At 41.9% G+C, this 17,279-nt stretch overlaps 1 protein-coding gene across 6 annotated transcripts; it reads left to right on the forward strand.

Annotated features, from left to right (window-relative positions):
- The first annotated feature begins 253 nt into the window (after positions 1–253).
- LOC135512605 (ELAV-like protein 1) lies at positions 254–17,145 on the forward strand. 6 transcript variants are annotated; one of them, XM_064934803.1, is made up of 8 exons: positions 254–534; positions 4,424–4,483; positions 11,730–11,807; positions 11,989–12,187; positions 13,784–13,887; positions 14,593–14,746; positions 14,913–15,138; positions 15,372–17,145. In XM_064934803.1, the coding sequence occupies exons 2-8, from the start codon at positions 4,448–4,450 to the stop codon at positions 15,697–15,699; spliced, it is 1,125 nt and encodes a 374-aa protein (XP_064790875.1). In that variant the 5' UTR covers positions 254–534; positions 4,424–4,447; the 3' UTR covers positions 15,700–17,145. The 6 variants fall into 6 exon arrangements, with proteins under 6 accessions (XP_064790875.1, XP_064790880.1, XP_064790876.1 ...); XM_064934808.1 differs by having other exon boundaries at positions 11,989–12,163; XM_064934804.1 differs by having other exon boundaries at positions 254–487.
- The last annotated feature ends 134 nt before the right edge of the window (positions 17,146–17,279 follow it).

A 17,279-nucleotide genomic window follows, 5' to 3' on the forward strand; every position in this document is an offset into this window, starting at 1 on the left:
AACCAATACGCGTCACTAGTTGAAATAAAATAAGAGTTTAGAGTTATACGGGTCGAAATACAGAAAATGCTATATTACGGCTCAATTCTTGTCCGATGGCGAACCTTGCGTTCTAACAGTAAAGTAGCTAGCTACATCCAAATAAGCAGTTATGTTTATTTGTACTAATAGCACAAATAAGCAGTTATGTTTATTTGTACTAATAACACAAACTCGCATCAAGTTTAAAGGAATTCAGAATGGGCGTGGCATCAGAGGTCTTCGGTGTTACAGTTGTGAGCGAGATGCGTCATGAGTGTGTTCTATTAATTAGTACATACAAAACATTGTGCTTATTTGTACATAGTTAATGAGAGACTGTGTTGCAACCACACGACTGCGCGTGTTAGCGCCACCGGTGTTAATTTTTGTTGGACGGAAGAGAAAAAAAAATAGCTGGCTTGCTTGGTCGCCGCAGATTTGTTTCTAAATTGGTTTCCGCGTACAGGTCAGTTTTTCGGCCTATTATTAATCACAGGAGTAGCGGTAAAGCAGGTACGTTAATCCAATGACAATGTATTTAGTGACCTAGTTATCTTTCCCATTCGTGCACAATGTAACTAGCTAGTAAGTTAAGTAGGTAACGTTCACTAACTATGTATGTGCAATGCGGTCCAGACAAACCGGCCTAGTAACGTTAGTAGCTAGCGAATGCTACTATGCCTTTATTTACTAACGTTACCTAAATAGCAAGCTATCTATTTACTTCCTCCCGTTTCGTATTGTCTGCGGTGTTCACTAATGCAAGACATTGGGTTAAACATATGCCAAACTTGCATTGATAGTTCGCTAATAGTGTTAGCCAGAGGTGAATAATAGGGGAACGAATATATTTTTTTTAAAGTCTGGTTCCAATGGAAGTTAATGACTTAAGTAGACTAGGCAGTTATCGCATGATTGTTGTCTGTAGACACACTTTTCAATGGTAAACTGCCTGAGTTAATTAACGATTTTCATTTATCGACCATCATTGGTGTTCGTTAGCTACTGCATACTGCCAAAGATGGTCAGCTAACGTTACGTCTTAACGTTCTCTGACTGGTGAGTCCATTTCGTCCTCGTCTGGTCCAAAGCTGCCAGTACTGGCTAACGTTAGCTAGTTAGTCAAATTAACGAAGTTACTACATGCAATTTGAGCATAAATCGCGCCAAATAGCGCAACAAACCCGTCTTTGATCGAGCTCATTGGCTCCCAAATATGCCTGCCCTGCCTGCAACGATCTTCATTTACTGCCGTTACGCACGGTATCTACTTCCTAAAATGGTCTACATAAAAATGTACAAGCAACAGAAAAAATGTAAATGTATCGGGTTTTTTTAAACCTCTTCCAGTCAAGAACAATGCATACAAAAAAATAAGTTCTGCATTTTATTTCGATTTTTTTTTTGGAAGTACGTACCGGGAGTAACGGCAGTAAATTACAATATTTGCAGGCGTATTTGGTGAGTAACGGAAATATTGAGCTGGTGAAGGATAGCTTGAACCACATATTTTTATAACTTAACCAAGATAGACCACAGCCTGTCGTTTCTAATGGGAACACATCAGCCAGTTTATTTATTTTTTTGTGGTAAATCCAATCTGGGGTGTGTTCATAAAGTCACTCTGGCTATCTACTCCGATTGTAGAACACTCTCATCTGAGTGTCAGAGCGCATAATAACTGACGAATTTACAAACGCTCAACACCCGTTGAATATGTCGGTGTCAGCAAACGTCCAGTTTAACCAGCTTTGCTAGGGTGAGTAAAATGGTCAGAGTGAAGTGTTCTCTCATTTTATGTCTGGAAGTAGCTAGCCAACATTAGCTTGTGTACTTGACTGCCATTGTGAGGTCAGAATGCTCGACTCGACACTACTCCTCAGCCAGAGCCTCCAGTGTGCACAGCGAAACGCTCTGAATTTACGAATGTACATTCTGGCAACACTGAATAAATTCAGAGCTTGCCAGATTGTTCCCCGCTGACCATTATACTCGCCCTAGCAAAGCTGTTTTCATGTTATCCAGATCGTTGGTGACTGTAACTGTGCTGCTGGCAACAATTTAATTACGCGTTTTTACCGACGTTTACGGACACTGGCCATATTCAATGGGTGTTGAGCGTTCGTAAATTCATCCGTTATTCTGCGCTCTGGCACACTTAGAGGAGTGCTCTAAAATTGGAGTAGATAGCCAGAGTGAATTTATGAAGGTACCCCCTGGATTTCCAGAGTGCGTTCTGGGCGTATGTAAATTCAGATCATTCAGAGCCCACACTGGATGCTCTGGCCGAGGAGTAGGGTTGACCCGAGGGTTCTGACCTTACAATGATAGTCAAGCACCCAAGCTAACGTTGGCTAGCTTGCTAGCTATTTCCAGACATAAAATGAGAGAACACTTCACTCTTACCATTTTACTCGCTGGTTAGGCTGTTTTCAGGTTATCCAGATCGTTGGTGACTAACTGTGCTGCTGGCAACAATTTAATAAATGTTTTTGCTGACACTGGTCGTATTCAGCGGGTGTTGTACATTTGTAAATTCATCAGTTTTTCTGCAATCTGGCACAGTCATGCATTGCATATTTATATTAAGGAATGCCTACTCTGAAGTGTGCATTTGCAATTACTCATTTTGCCTTTTCCGTCCTAAACAACGCAATTTAAAACTTAGTCCACTGTTCAAAACAGATTATAGACATCTACTTTGTGCATGACACAAGTGTTTTTTCCAACAATTGTTTAGACAGATTACTTCACTTATAATTCACTGTATCACAATTCCAGTGGATCAGAAGTTTACATACACTAAGTTGACTGTGCCTATAAACAGCTTGGAAAATTCCAGAAAATGTCATGGCTTTAGAAGCTTCTAATATGCTAATTGACATCATTTGAGTCAAATGAAGGTGTACCCGTGGATGTATTTCAAGGCCTACCTTCAAACTCAGTGCCTCTTTACTTGACATCATGGGGAAATCAGCCAAGACCTCAGATTCCTTTTTAGGCCTCCACAAGTCTGGTTCATCTTTGAGAGCAATTTCCAAACATCTGAAAGTACCATGTTAATCTGTACAAACAATAGTACACAAGTATAACCACCATGCAGCCATCATACTGCTCAGGAAGGAGACACGTTCTGTCTCCTAGAGATGAATGTATTTTGGTGTAAAAAAAAGTGCAAATCAATCCCAGAACAACAGCAAAGGACCTTGTGAAGATGCTGGTGGAAACGGGTACAAAAGTATCTATATCCGCAGTAAAACGAAACCTATATCGGCATAAACTGAAAGGCTGCTCAGCAAGGAAGAAGCCACTGCTCCAAAACCGCCACAAAAAAGTCAGACAATGGTTTGCAACTGCACATGGGGACAAAGATCGTACTTTTTGGAGAAATGTCCTCTGCTCTGATGAAACAAAAATGGAACTGTTTGGCCATAATGACCATCACTATGTTTGGAGGAAAAAGGGGGAGGCTTGCATGCTGAAGATCACCATCCCAACCGTGAAGCATGGGGGTGGCAGCATCATGTTGTGGAGGTGCTTTGCTGCAGGAGGGACTGGTGCACTTCACAAAATAGATGGCATCATGAGGAAATAAAATTATGGAGATGTATTGAAGCAACATCTTAAGACATCAGTTAAAGCTTGGTCACAAATGTCTTCCAAATGGACAATGACCACAAGCATACTTCCAAAGTTGTGGCAAAATGGCTTAAGGACAACAAAGTCAAGGTATTGGAGTGGGCCATCAAAGCCCTGACTAAAATTTGTGGGCAGAACTGAAAAAGCGTGTGTGAGCAAGGAAGCCTTCTAACCTGACTCAGTTACACCAGCTCTGTCAGGAGGAATGCTACCAAATACTAATTGAGTGTATGTAAACTTTTCACCCACTGGGAATGTGATGAAAGAAAAATGCTGAAGTAAATCACTCTACTTTTATTCTGACATTTCACATTCTTAAACTGAAGTGGTGATCCTAACTGACCTAAAACGGGGGATTTTTACTAGGCTTAAATGTCAGGAATTGTGAATAACTGAGTTTAAATGTATTTGGCTAATGTGTCTGTAAACTTCTGACTTCAACTGTAAATGTTTAATCGATGAGAGAATTTGGTGAATGTCGGCCAAAATCCCCATCTCATTCCATCTTCTCCCACTACCGACTCGTCGGCTTCCTCTCTACCATATTTGGTAGTGAGTGGAAACGCCAAGTGGTTTCTTCACAGATATTTCAACAGATTTATAAATGTCTCGTTCTATCGGTGCTTGAATGGTAGCTTTCTGGGCAGAAAGTAGATCTCGTCATATTCATCCTCTCCTTTGCCAAGATACTGGTTCAGCTAGGCCCCCCTCCGCCTGACTTGTTTATGTTAATTTGTCAGACTGTTACTTTTTTTTATTTCAGCATCTGCATTTGTGAAGAATCTACATGGCAGTCAGAAGGGGACACATCAGATACCTCAAAGTGAGTTATTTTGTAACTATCCCAGTGGGCAAAACCAGGTTGAGAAGATGTTTTATTCTGGTTGAAACGTGAAAAAAGTGTCCCGTCTTTTTACTGACCAGAATATGATGCATTTTTCTGACCAACCAAACAACCAGTTGGTCATAATTGTGACAATTTTAATCTGACCAAATTGTCATCATTCTGACCACCTATATTATGTAGCCTACTGGTCATAGTTAAGACCTTATCATAACCTGGTAATGACCACCTGACTGCAGTATATTACCTACTGTAAAAAGTATTTTGGAGGATAGTTGGATATTGAAAACATTGTTCATTATATTTCTATTTATTTTCCAAGTTACCAATTAAAGTTGGAATCTGAAACGTATGTTCTTACATTTAAAATAGATCACGCAATGGCAAAAACAAATGTTAACAAAATTGCACATCTGCATACAGTAATTGTTTAATAATTCACCCACAGGCTTTACACGCATAGAAATACTGGTACAGAGTATATAAAGTCCCATTGTTTTATTTTATTAATGATTAAGAGTGGCGGGGTGGGGTAGATCCTCATCAAGGACCTCTGAGCACAGAAGGTGAACTGGAGCATGGTGGCCCTCTTGAAGAGTGGTGTGATGGGTCAGATCTGCAGTGAAGAGAATCGGCACATTACAACTTTGTCTGAGGTTTGAAACAGACATTCCCGAAGAAACTTTGGACTCAGCTGGCTAAAAGTTTCGCAATTATAGCTTAGAGGGGTGGCAGGTAGCCTAGCGGTTAGAGCGTTGGACCGGTAACCGAAAGGTTGCTAGATCGAATCCCTGAGCTGACAAGGTAAAAATCTGTCATTCTGCCCCTGAAGTAGGCAGTTAACACATGGTTCCTAGGCTGTCATTGTAAATAAGAATTTGTTCTGAACTGAGTTGCCTAGTATTAGGTTCTAACTCTTGAGTGTAAAAACTCTACAGGCACTATGAAAGCTTAACCAAGTTTACTTCCTCCCAGAGGATCAATACAGCTGCATTAGCCAGAACATCTTTCCACCAACACAAGTGTGTGTGTGTGTGCGTGCGTGCAGTGGGGCAAAAAAGTATTTAGTCAGCCACCAATTGTGCAAGTTCTCCCACTTAAAAAGATGAGAGGCCTGTAATTTTCATCATAGGTACACTTCAACTATGACAGACAAAATGAGAAGAAAAATCCAGAAAATCACATTGTAGAATTTTTAATGAATTGATTTGCAGGTTATGGTGGAAAATAAGTATTTGTTCAACAACAAATGTTTATCTCAATACTTTGTTAAATACCCTTTGTTGGCAATGACAGAGGTCAAATGTTTTCTGTAAGTCTTCACACACTGTTGCTGGTATTTTGGCCCATTCCTCTATGCAGTGATGTTTTGGGGCTGTTGCTGGGCAACACGGACTTTCAACTCCCTCCAAAGATTTTCTATGGGGTTGAGATCTGGAGACTGGCTAGGCCACTCCAGGACCTTGAAATGCTTCTTACGAAGCCACTCCTTCGTTGCCCGGGCGGTGTGTTTGGGATCATTGTCATGCTGAAAGACCCAGCCATGTTTCATCTTCAATGCCCTTGCTGATGGAAGGAGGTTTTCACTCAAAATCTCATGATACATGGCCCCATTCATTCTTTCCTTTACACGGATCAGTCGTCCTGGTCCCTTTGCATAAAAACAGCCACAAAGCATGATGTTTCCACCCCCATGCTTCACAGTAGGTATGGTGTTCTTTGGATGCAACTCAGCATTCTTTGTCCTCCAAACACGATTAGTTGAGTTTTTACCAAAATGTTTATAAAAAGTTGTATTTTGGTTTCATCTGACCATATGACATTCTCCCAATCTTCTTCTGGATCCAAATGCTCTCTAGCAAACTTTAGACGGGCCTGGACATGTACTGGCTTAAGCAGGGGGACACGTCTGGCACTGCAGGATTTGAGTCCCTGGCGGCGTAGTATGTTACTCGTGGTAGGCTTTGTTACTTTGGTCCCAGCTCTCTGCAGGTCATTCACTAGGTCCCCTTGTGTGGTTCTGGGATTTCTGCTCACCGTTCTTGTGATCATTTTGACCCCACGGGGTGAGATCTTGCGTTAGAAATTGGGAAAGAGATTATTGAGTTGAAGAATATCCAACCTAACAAAACTCTGAGCCACAGGTTTCTTGAAAGTTTACCATAGTGTCTGAAATGCCACCACTATCTCTTCTGTCACCATGATCTGGGTATATGTAATGTTCAATTTAACTTCATAATAGTCCCTATATTGTGCACAGTTAGCTCGTAGAAGAGGGAGGACAGCTATCTCCTGTAACAATATACAAAGTCTGGGAATGATACCACATGTATCATGTCTCTAGTATAACAATGTTCCAAGTTTAACCCAGAATCTAACACTTTAAATAAAGGTTAAATAAAAAATAAATCTCTTCAAAAATGAGCATCTTGCTCATATAAACTGAATAGAAATGCAACATGCCACAACTTCAAAGATGTTACAGTTCATATAACGTTAGTCAATTAAAATTAGGTCCTAATCTATGGTTTTCACATGACTGGTAATACAGATATGCGTGACACATCTCCTTTGCATAGAGTTGATTAGGCTGTTGCTCGTGGAATGTTGTCCCACTCCTCTTAAATGGCTGTGTGAGTTTGCCAGATATTGGCGGGAACTGGAACACGTACACATCGATCCAGAGCATCCCGAACATGCTCAATGGTTGACATGTCTGGGACATTTTCAGCTTATAGGAAGTGTGCACAGATCCTTGTGACATGGGGCTGTTCATTTCATGCTAAAAAATGAAGTAATCACGTTTATACACTGAACAAAAATATAAATGCAACATGTAAAGAGTTAGTCCCATGTTTCATGAGCTGAAATAAAAGATCCCAGAAATGTTCCATATGTACAAAAAGCTTTTCTAAATTATTTGGCCACATTTGTTTCCATCCTTTTTAGTGAGAATTTCTCATTTGCCAAAATAATCCAACCACCTGACAGGTGTGGCATAACAAGAAGCTGATTAAACAGCATGATCAGGATCACATTGGGCTGGGGACAGTAAAATGCCACTGTGCAGCTTTGTCACAACACAATGCCACAGATGTCCCAAGTTTTGAGGGAGTGTGCAATTAGCATACTGACTGCAGGAATGTCCACCAGAGCTGTTGCCAAATAATGTTAATTTCTCTACCATAAACCACCTCCACCATTTGTTGTTTTTTGTGAAATTGGCTGTGCAACCAACCGGCCTCCCAACCGCAGAACACATGTAACCACGCCAGCCCAGACCATCCACATCTGGCTTCTTCACCTGCGGGATCGTCTCGGACCAGCCACCCGAATAGCTGATGAAACTGGGGGTTGGCACAACCGAAGAATTTCTGCACAAACTGTCAGAAAACGTCTCCGGGAAGCTCATCTGGGTGCTCGTCATCCTCACCAGGATCTTGACTTGTTTGCAGTGGTAACTGATTTCAGTGGTTAAATGCTCACCTTTGATGGCCACTGGCAAGCTGGAGCAGTATGCTCTTCGTGGATGGTTTCAACTGTACCGGGCAGATGGCAGACACTTGTATGGAATTGTGTGGGTGAGCTGTTTGCTCGATGGTGGGGTTATGGTATGGGCAGGCATAAGCTATGGAAAACGAACATGATTGCATTTTATCAACGGCAATTTGAATGCACAGATAGCGTGAGGAGATCCTGAGGCCTAAAACAACAGTAAAAAGATCCTAAAACAGATCCTAAAACAACAGTAAAAAGATATTTGAAAAATGAGTAACACGGCTATATACAGGCACCTGTTAGTCAGGCTTATTGAGGTAGTATGTACATGTAGGTATGGTTAAAGTGACTGCATATATGATGAACAGAGAGTAGCAGCAGCTTAAAAGAGGGGGTTGGGGGGGCACACAATGCAAATAGTCCATGCCCAGGAGCCTTATGGCTTGGGGGTAAAAAGTGTTAAGAAGCCTTTTTGTCCTAGACTTGGCATTCCGGTACCGCTTGCCATGCGGTAGTAGAGAGAACAGTCTGTGGCTGGGGTCTTCAACACTTTTTAGGGCCTTCCTCTGATACTGCTTGGTGTAGAGGTCTTGGATGGGAGGCAGCTTTTCCCCAGTGATGTACTGGGCTGTATGCACTACCCTCTGAAGTGCCTTGCGGTCGGAGGCTGAGCAATTGCCGTACCAGGCAGTGATGCAACTGGTCAGGATGCTCTCCATGTTGCAGCTGTAGAACATTTTGAGGATAGGCTTTGTTGTGCCCTCTTCACGACTGTCTTGGTGTGTTTGGACCTTTCTGGTTTGTTGGTGATGTGGACACCATGGAATTAGAAGCTCTCAACCTGCTCCACTACAGCCCTGTCGATGAGAATGGGGACGTGCTCGGTGCTCCTTTTCCTGTAATCCACAATCATCTCCTTAGTCTTGGTTACGTTGCGAGAGAGGTTGTTATTCTGGCACCACCCGGCCAGGTCTCTGACCTCCTCCTTATAGGTTGTCTCGTCTTTGTCGGTGATCAGGCCTACCATTGTTGTGTCGTCAGCAAACTTAATGATGGTGTTGGAGTCGTGCCTGGCCATGCAGTCATGGGTGAACAGGGAGTACAGGAGGGGACTGAGCATGCGGCCCTGGGGAGCTCCAGTGTTGAGGATCAGCGTGGCAGGTGTGTTGCTATCTACCCTCACCACCTGGGGGTGGCCTGTCAGGAAGTCCAGGATCCAGTTGCAGAGTGAGGTGGTTAGTCCCAGAATCCTTAGATTGGTGATGAGCTTTGTGGGTACTATGGTGTTGACCGCTGAGCTGTCGTCCAATGAACAGCATTCTCATATAGGTGTTATTTTTGTCCAGGTGGGAAAGGGCAGTGTGGAGTGCAATAGAGATTGCATCATCTGTTTGGGCGGCATGCAAATTGGAGGTCTAGGGTTTCTGGGATAATGGTGTTGATGTGAGCCATTACCAGCCTTTCAAAGCACTTCATGGCTATACGGACGTGAGTGCTACGGGTCTGTAGTCATTTAGGCAGGTTGCCTTTGTGTTCTTGGGCACAGGGACTATGGTGGTCTGCTTGAAGCATGTTGGTATTACAGACTCAGACAGGGAGAGGTTGAAAATGTCAGTGAAGACACCTGCCAGTTGGTCAGCACATGCCCGGAGCACACGTCCTGGTAATCCGTCTGGCCCCGCAGCCTTGTGTATGTTGACCTGTTTAAAGATCTTACTCACGTCGGCTATGGAGAGTGTGATCACACAGTCGTCCGGAACAGCTGATGCTCTCATGCATGCTTCCGTGTTGCTTCCCTTAAAGTGAGCATAGAGATTTAGCTTGTCTGGTAGGCTCGTGTCACTGGGCAGCTCGCGGCTGTGCTTCCCTTTTGTAGTCTGTAATAGTTTGCAAGCCCTGCCACATCCAACGAGTGTTGGAGCCGGTGTAGTATGATTCAATCTTAGGCAAAGCGTCAATACAGGGCTATTTGATGGTTTGTCGCAGGGCATAGCGGGATTTCTTGTAATGTTCCGGGTTAGAGTCCCGCACATTGAAAGCGGTAGCTCTACCCTTTAGCCCAGTGCGAATGTTGCTTGTAATCCATGGCTTCTGGTTGAGGTATGTACGTACAGTCACTGTGGGGACGACATCCTCAATGCACTTATTGATAAAGCCAGTGACTGATGTGATGTATTCCTCAATGTCTTCAGAAGAATCCCGGAACATGTTCCAGTCTGATAGCAAAGCAGTCCTGTAGTTTAGCATCTGCTTCATCTGACCATTTTTTTAATAGATCGAGTCACTGGTGCTTCCGGCTGTCATTTTTGCTTGTAAGCAGGAATCAGGAGGATAGAATTATGGTCAGATTTGACAAATGGAGGGTGAGGGAGAGCTTTGTACGCATCTCTGTGTGGAGTACAGGTGATCTAGAATTATTATTTCTTTCCTCTGGTTGCACATTTAACATGTTGATAGAGATTTGGTAGAACTGATTTAAGTTTCCCTGCATTAAAGCCTCCGGCCACTAGGAGCGCCACCTCTGGGTGAGTGGTTTCCTGTTTGCTTATTTCCTTACTCAGCTGACTGAGTGTGGTCTCAGTGCCAGCATCTGTCTGTGGTGGTAAATAAACAGCCACGAAAAGTATAGCTGAGAACTCTTGAGGCAAGTAGTGTGGCCTGCAGTTTATCACAATATACTCTACTTCAGGCACGCAAAATCTAGAGACTTCCTTAGATTACGTGCACCAGCTGTTTACAAATATGCACAGACTGCCCCCCCCCCCGTCTTACCGGAGTGTGCTGTTCTATCCTGCCGGTATCCCGCTAGCTGAATATCCGTGTCATTCAGCCCTGAATTCCGTGAAGCATAGGATATTACAGTTTTTGATGTCCCGTTGGTAGGATATTCGTAATCATACCTCGTCTAGTTTATTGTCCAATGATTGCACGTTGGCGAGTAATATTGACGTAATGGCAGCTTTCTTAGTTGTCTTCTGCGGATCCGGACGAGGCATCCGGCTTTTCGTCCTCTGCGTCGCTTCCTTTTGCGAATAATTGGGATGTCTGCCCTGTGGGGTGTTTGAGTCCTGCTTGTTGTTGTTGTTGCCACAGGCCCATGTTTCAAGGATCTGCACATAATTCCCGGAAGCTGACACTATCCCAGTTTTTTTCCATGACCTGCATACTCACCAGACACGTTACCCATTGAGCATATTTGGGATGCTTTGGATCGACGTGTACGACAGCGTGTTCCAGCAACCTCATACAGCCATTGAAGAGTAGTGGGACAACGTTCCACAAGCCACAATCAACAGCCTGATCAACCATGCAAAAGCGATGTCATGCTGCATGAGGCAGTCATGTGAAATCCATAGATTAGGGCCTAATTTATTTATTTGACTTGACTTCCTTGTGAACTCTAACGCAGTAAAATCTTTTAAATTGTTGCTTTTAATATGTTTGTTCAGTGTGGATAACTGGTCAGATTTGAACCAAATATCAACTAAATTAAGATTTCTTGAAAAACACTCATCTGGTTGTGATCTGGTTATAAAACGTTCAGACCAGATTTCAACCAGTGAAATACGTCTTTATCATGTTGTATGCCCACTGGGATGCATTGTGCTGTTGCGTAGAAGTTTTGGCCTGCATTGTATTATGACCATTGTGAAAAGGAGTGGAATGGTGTCAAGTGCTCAGTTGTCTGCATCAAAGGATTGTAAATTAACCTGTGTTTCTTTTGCAGGTGTGTGAGGTACAGAGTTGTCAGGGTGACAACAGAGAGTCACAGCGGCATGGAAGTAAGGGTCCAATTAACATAAAGGTAAGTCCACCGATTTAACTTTGGCTGTAATTTTGAGAAAGTATTCTGTTTTGCATGTCTTATTCTTTTGGAACATGGGCAGCATTCTCTATGATCGGATCTAGTTTACTGTTTCTCACCCTTGATGAAGTTGTCTTCAGAATGGCTCACTTCCTCTCATCCCATTCTCGTGAAATTATAGCAAGTAGTTTATGATAACGATTACGACGAACACATGGCAGATGAGCCTAAAGATGCCAAAACCAACCTTATCGTCAATTACCTGCCCCAAAACATGAGCCAGGACGAGTTGCGGAGTCTCTTCAGCAGCATCGGCGAGGTGGAGTCTGCCAAACTCATCCGCGATAAAGTGGCAGGTAATCCCTATCACAAAAACCAGAGTGAGTCCAAACCCTTTTCTTTTGACCTCAGTTAATTTACTTGAATCACTCTCCATAAGGTGGTACATGGCCCCGACCTTCTGTGTCTGTCTGCACATGTAGTCCACTACAAAAGTCTGATGTTGAATGTGACATCATATTTTTGTTTGACTTTACCAACATTTTCTTTCTTGATTACTACTCTGTAAATTCAATGCAGTATTTGTTGGTTACCGTAATTGTATTTTACTTTGTATGCAACTCCTGCATGTTTCCTAAAATGTTTTTTTTTTTTTTTTTTTTTAATTGCAGACTACCTGATTTAGTGTTGGGATCAGGGATAGTATTTTTATATTGTTTTTCAACTCCTGTTTTTCTGTGCTATATATTACACCTTGTTACATCTGTTCTTTAATCTTTTTGTTACTTGAGTATCTCTTTTAATGGTGGTCTTTGCTGAGTTTTGTTTATGGTCTTTGCGGTTGTTTTGTTTCATTGGGCATTATGGCTGCTCTATGTTATTAGATTTGGTAATAACTCCATATTGTAAAACCAAGCATTAAATACCTTTTTTCTTTGGTGACTAGTTATAATGGGATTCTAATTTAGTTTCAAATTGTAACGTGTGAATATTTATTGGATAGAGGATGTTCAAGTTTTTTTAAATTAAGTGTTCGATATTAAGGGTCGCATTAGCTTTTCATAAATCTGCGTTTTCACAACGCAGACATTTAAAAAAACATTTCACCTGCATTTTATATTGTAAGTCAAGTGTTTTACTTGAAGTTAGTCTTGCATTTTAACCTACTACTGAAGAAAAACTACACCGGAGGAAAGTACTGGAGAAAAGTACGCTACACATCAGTGAGTCTGGTGATCCAATGATGAGCAAAGATACTTTATCTGAGTGGAGGTGAGGGGAAAAAAATAAGAAACACGCGCACTGCTCTTGCTAGTATCACTGCTTTTTATTAAGCTTTACATATCGGCCTCAAGGCCCCCACAAGCTCTGACAAAGTCCTTGAGACCGTTACGTAAAGCTTAATAAAGAGCAGTGATACTAGCAAGATCAGTCTGCAGGTTTCTTCATTTTTCTCATCTTATTCCATTTACTATGCACCTGCAACAAAGATGGCATAGATGTGCGAGTGCCTTTTTGAATCTGAGCGAAGTGCAACCGACGCACGAAATGAGTCCTTTTACATTTGTAATGATTTTGCGCGAACCCTGACTGAAGCTGAGCAGAATTGACCATTTTTGATCTGCGTTTACTAAAACACAGCAAGATATATTTTTTTCTGTTTGACCTTTTCCAGAATCCTGCATTAACGTGACCCCTGGATCATTTTGATTAGAATACTAAAGCTTTAATCTATTGTTATTATAGAAGGCTGTTACTCCCTTCTTTTTGAAAAATGTTTTTTCATTTACACTATTTCAATGTGGGGTCTTTTGTTCTTGAGCCATATTTCACAGAAAATGTTTTCCTTTGCAAATGTTTTTGCCAAAATGCATTGTGCTGATATCTCCTGTGGGAAGACTGGTATCCAATCTGTAAATATGGACAAACTTTTGTTATTTTATTTTGTTGTTTTTTCCCCCTTTTTTTTTCTCCAGGCCACAGTTTAGGGTACGGATTTGTTAACTATGTTAACGCTAGTGATGCAGAAAGGGCTATCAATACCCTCAATGGGCTGAGACTACAGTCTAAAACTATCAAGGTAATGTGCAATCAGGTGTTTTCATGTTTCAACTGATGGATGTGATATGTTTCTCAAGTAGTCCCTGGGCAGTTGAGGGGGAGCCCTCCTGCAAAGTGTCTATTTGCAAAAGCATGTAAAGGTATTTGGGTAACATGTCTACTTAAACAATAATGTAATATTTAAATGTTTTTGTCCTATAATTTATCGGTTTTGGAAAGTTTGATTTGAAGCAGTTGGCCTGTGTGGGTAACCTGACAGTTTTATTTTTGGCACATATTTATACTGAAGCTTATTAATTTTGTTCAGACTACTTTAGTTTTTAGTTTAACACTACTGGTTATTGCAGAGTTAGTTTCGCTTGAGTGTGACGTGCCGACTCAAAGCCCTGCATTTCACAATTATTTTTATTTTCCTTTTTATAACTTAACTTTTCCAAAAAAAAATCCAAATTTTTAGAAATTATATTTTATTAAGTAGCAGCTCGACAATGTGCATTCTCGCTCAGCACTGACAGAATTTTGTGGCTTTTAATATATTTTTCTTGTTTTTTTGTTTTTCTTTTAAAGTTTACGTGACATTTTGGGAGTTTTGATTTTGAATCGGATAAAAAAATATATAAAATGTTTGTAATTTTGTCAAATGAATTCCAAAGCATTATTTTTTTAACTAAATATTTTCCATATAAATTGCACAATGGAAACTGACCTGTTGTCTTCTTATCAGGTGTCCTTCGCCAGGCCGAGCTCTGACGGTATTAAGGATGCCAATCTTTACATTAGTGGGCTGCCCAAGACCATGACACAGAAAGACGTGGAGGATATGTTCACACGCTATGGCCAGATCATCAACTCGCGTGTCTTGGTCGATCAGGCCTCAGGTAGGCAGGCACTGCACAAATAATTCTCATTCAGTTTGACTCAATTAAATGAGCACAAGTAATGCCATTCAAGTGGACTTTCCACTCTCCAAATCCTAACTATTAGGGCAAAACCATTTTTGGGCATCTGTAGCCTATTCCATTAATGGCTCCCCTGGCTTCTCAGGCTTGTCCAGGGGTGTGGCCTTTATCCGCTTTGACAAACGGGCTGAGGCGGAGGACGCCATCAAAGACCTGAATGGGCAGAAACCCCCTGGGGCCTCGGAGCCCATCACAGTGAAGTTTGCTGCCAACCCCAACCAGGCTAAGAACTCCCAGGTCATCAACCAGCTCTACCACAACCAGGGTCGGCGCTTTGGGGGCCCGGTACACCACCAGGCCCAGAGATTCAGGTGAGTGGCCGACTGCACTGCACAATGCATGTCAGTGACCGGTTGTTGGCAAGGGTATTTTTGTGATCTCAGGGAGTTTAGACTAGAACCCCAGTCAACCTAGACCCCTGTCTTGTTAGTGATTTATATTCTATATTTCCTTGGTCAACAGGCCTGCACCTTGTTTGTGGGTTATTTTAAACTGGCATCTATGAAGTAGTATTTGAAGAACTGTTGTTCTGTGCCCCTGGCAGGTTCTCTCCGATGAGTGTAGACCACATGAGCAGCATGTCTACGGTCAGCGCTGAAGGGAACTCTACGGCCGGCTGGTGCATCTTCATTTACAACCTGGGCCAGGACGCTGACGAGGGCATCCTGTGGCAGATGTTCGGGCCCTTCGGAGCCGTCACCAACGTCAAGGTCATCCGCGACTTCAACACCAATAAATGCAAAGGCTTCGGCTTCGTCACCATGACCAACTACGAGGAGGCGGCCATGGCCATTGCCAGCCTCAACGGTTACCGGCTTGGAGACAAGATACTGCAGGTTTCCTTCAAAACCAGCAAGGGGGGTCACAAGTAAACCCAAAAGGGTGAAGGGGTACTTGTTTTCCATACTTACAATAATAGAGGAATGGGCGGGAACTAAATGAGATTGGAAAGGCTACACATTTGTTCTTGCAAGGGGATATCTCCTTGGTTCTTATGTAATTTCTAGGCTAACTATCACTTAAATATTTCTTAGCTAGTAGAAAAGTAGTGTCTTCTTGCTGTGACATTAAAATAACCTACGCCATTGTGTTTTTTTGCTGGACACGGGGAGGGGTTCTGAAGTTTGCGGAAAGGTTGTTGTCTAATTCTTGTGGGTTTTGTGTGTCTGTGCCACAAACATGGTTGACGGTGACAATACAAAATCCTGCCATGTCTAATGGTTTGATTCCTACCTGCTTGTAATTTCTCAATGTTTTACGTAGCCATTTTATCATGATGAGTAGTTCTGATCCATGCTAGGCCTTGAATCCCTCAAGTCTTTCTACACTTATATTCTGTCATTTTTAACACAAGCGTCCTTTGCTAAATTGACACATCAGAGTATTAGATCAAGCATGCCCTTCTAGATGTGGAAGTGGTCATGTGCTGGCAGTGCATCTTTATTTTGATATTTTTTTGGATTCGAATAGGTTTGAGGAAAGATTGCTATTTAATGAGTGACCAAAGGGGAGGACTGAAGAAAAAAAAACTGAAGTGTGTGTGTATAAATGTATACGTGCGCACACATACACACCCCAATCATGCCCTCTGACATCTTTTAATATCTGAAATGTAATAGAAACCTCCAGGTTAAAATTATTCAGTTGATTAGAAGATACTCTTCTGTCAACTGTAATTTTGATAATTGATTGTGCAAGCTGTACCTCGTCCTGTGTTTTTATTTGATTGAAACTGCCTTTCAATGTCAACTTTTTTCCCGTCATCTTTTTTTTTTTTTTTACTCTTTCCATTTAACATTTTTGTAGTGGAAATTTTAGATTGTTCCCGTTTTTCTTTTTCTTTTTTGAAAGTTACTTTGCTTTTAATTTGGTCATTTGAATTTGAAAGTTACATAAACATGACTAAATACCATTCCAACTTGGCTCCAGTATGTGTCCATACTTTACCTCTTAATTTGAATTGGAAAGCCCTGTCGGGGCTTGGTTCTGCTTGGTTCAGTTAATTTTAACCTAATCAAGGTAACGCAGGAGGTTGTTTATGGGGTTTCTTATATGCTATTATTTCCTCACGAGGCCAAATGATGGGGTCCTGGAAGGGGAGCTCACGGTTTCCCAGTTAGATGTGCATTATGGTCACTTCTGCAATTTGTGTGTACAGTCAGTGTTTTTTTTTGTGTTTTTTTTTTCCCCCATTTGACTCTGTCCAGAAAAATGTATGTATTGGTCTTTCGCTGAGGAATGAAACATTTTTGGTAACAGCTGATAACATCCCCATTCTCAAATAATAAAACACTTCTCCATGTGAGAAGTTAAAGCTATTTGTTTTATTCTGGTTCTAGTTGCCTTCATTTTACCCTGAAACCAACCCTCGGGGGCTTGACTGGCTTGCGACAGACTAAGACCGCCCAGGCTTTGTGTGGGTGTTCAGCTTCTGGAAGGATCTGAAATGTAC

The sequence above is a fragment of the Oncorhynchus masou genome, chromosome 24, assembly GCF_036934945.1.
Source record: "Oncorhynchus masou masou isolate Uvic2021 chromosome 24, UVic_Omas_1.1, whole genome shotgun sequence".
In the NCBI taxonomy this organism is placed as follows: Eukaryota; Metazoa; Chordata; class Actinopteri; order Salmoniformes; family Salmonidae; genus Oncorhynchus; species Oncorhynchus masou.

What these genes read in the sequence shown, in the direction of transcription:
- LOC135512605 (XM_064934803.1), top strand. Translation starts at nt 4,448, where the DNA reads ATGGCAGTCAGAAGGGGACACATCAGATACCTCAAA. An exon ending in TACAGTCTAAAACTATCAAG is followed by an intron (nt 13,888 to 14,592) that starts GTAATGTGCAAT and finishes TCTTCTTATCAG; the next exon opens with GTGTCCTTCGCCAGGCCGAG. An exon ending in CTTGGTCGATCAGGCCTCAG is followed by an intron (nt 14,747 to 14,912) that starts GTAGGCAGGCAC and finishes CTGGCTTCTCAG; the next exon opens with GCTTGTCCAGGGGTGTGGCC.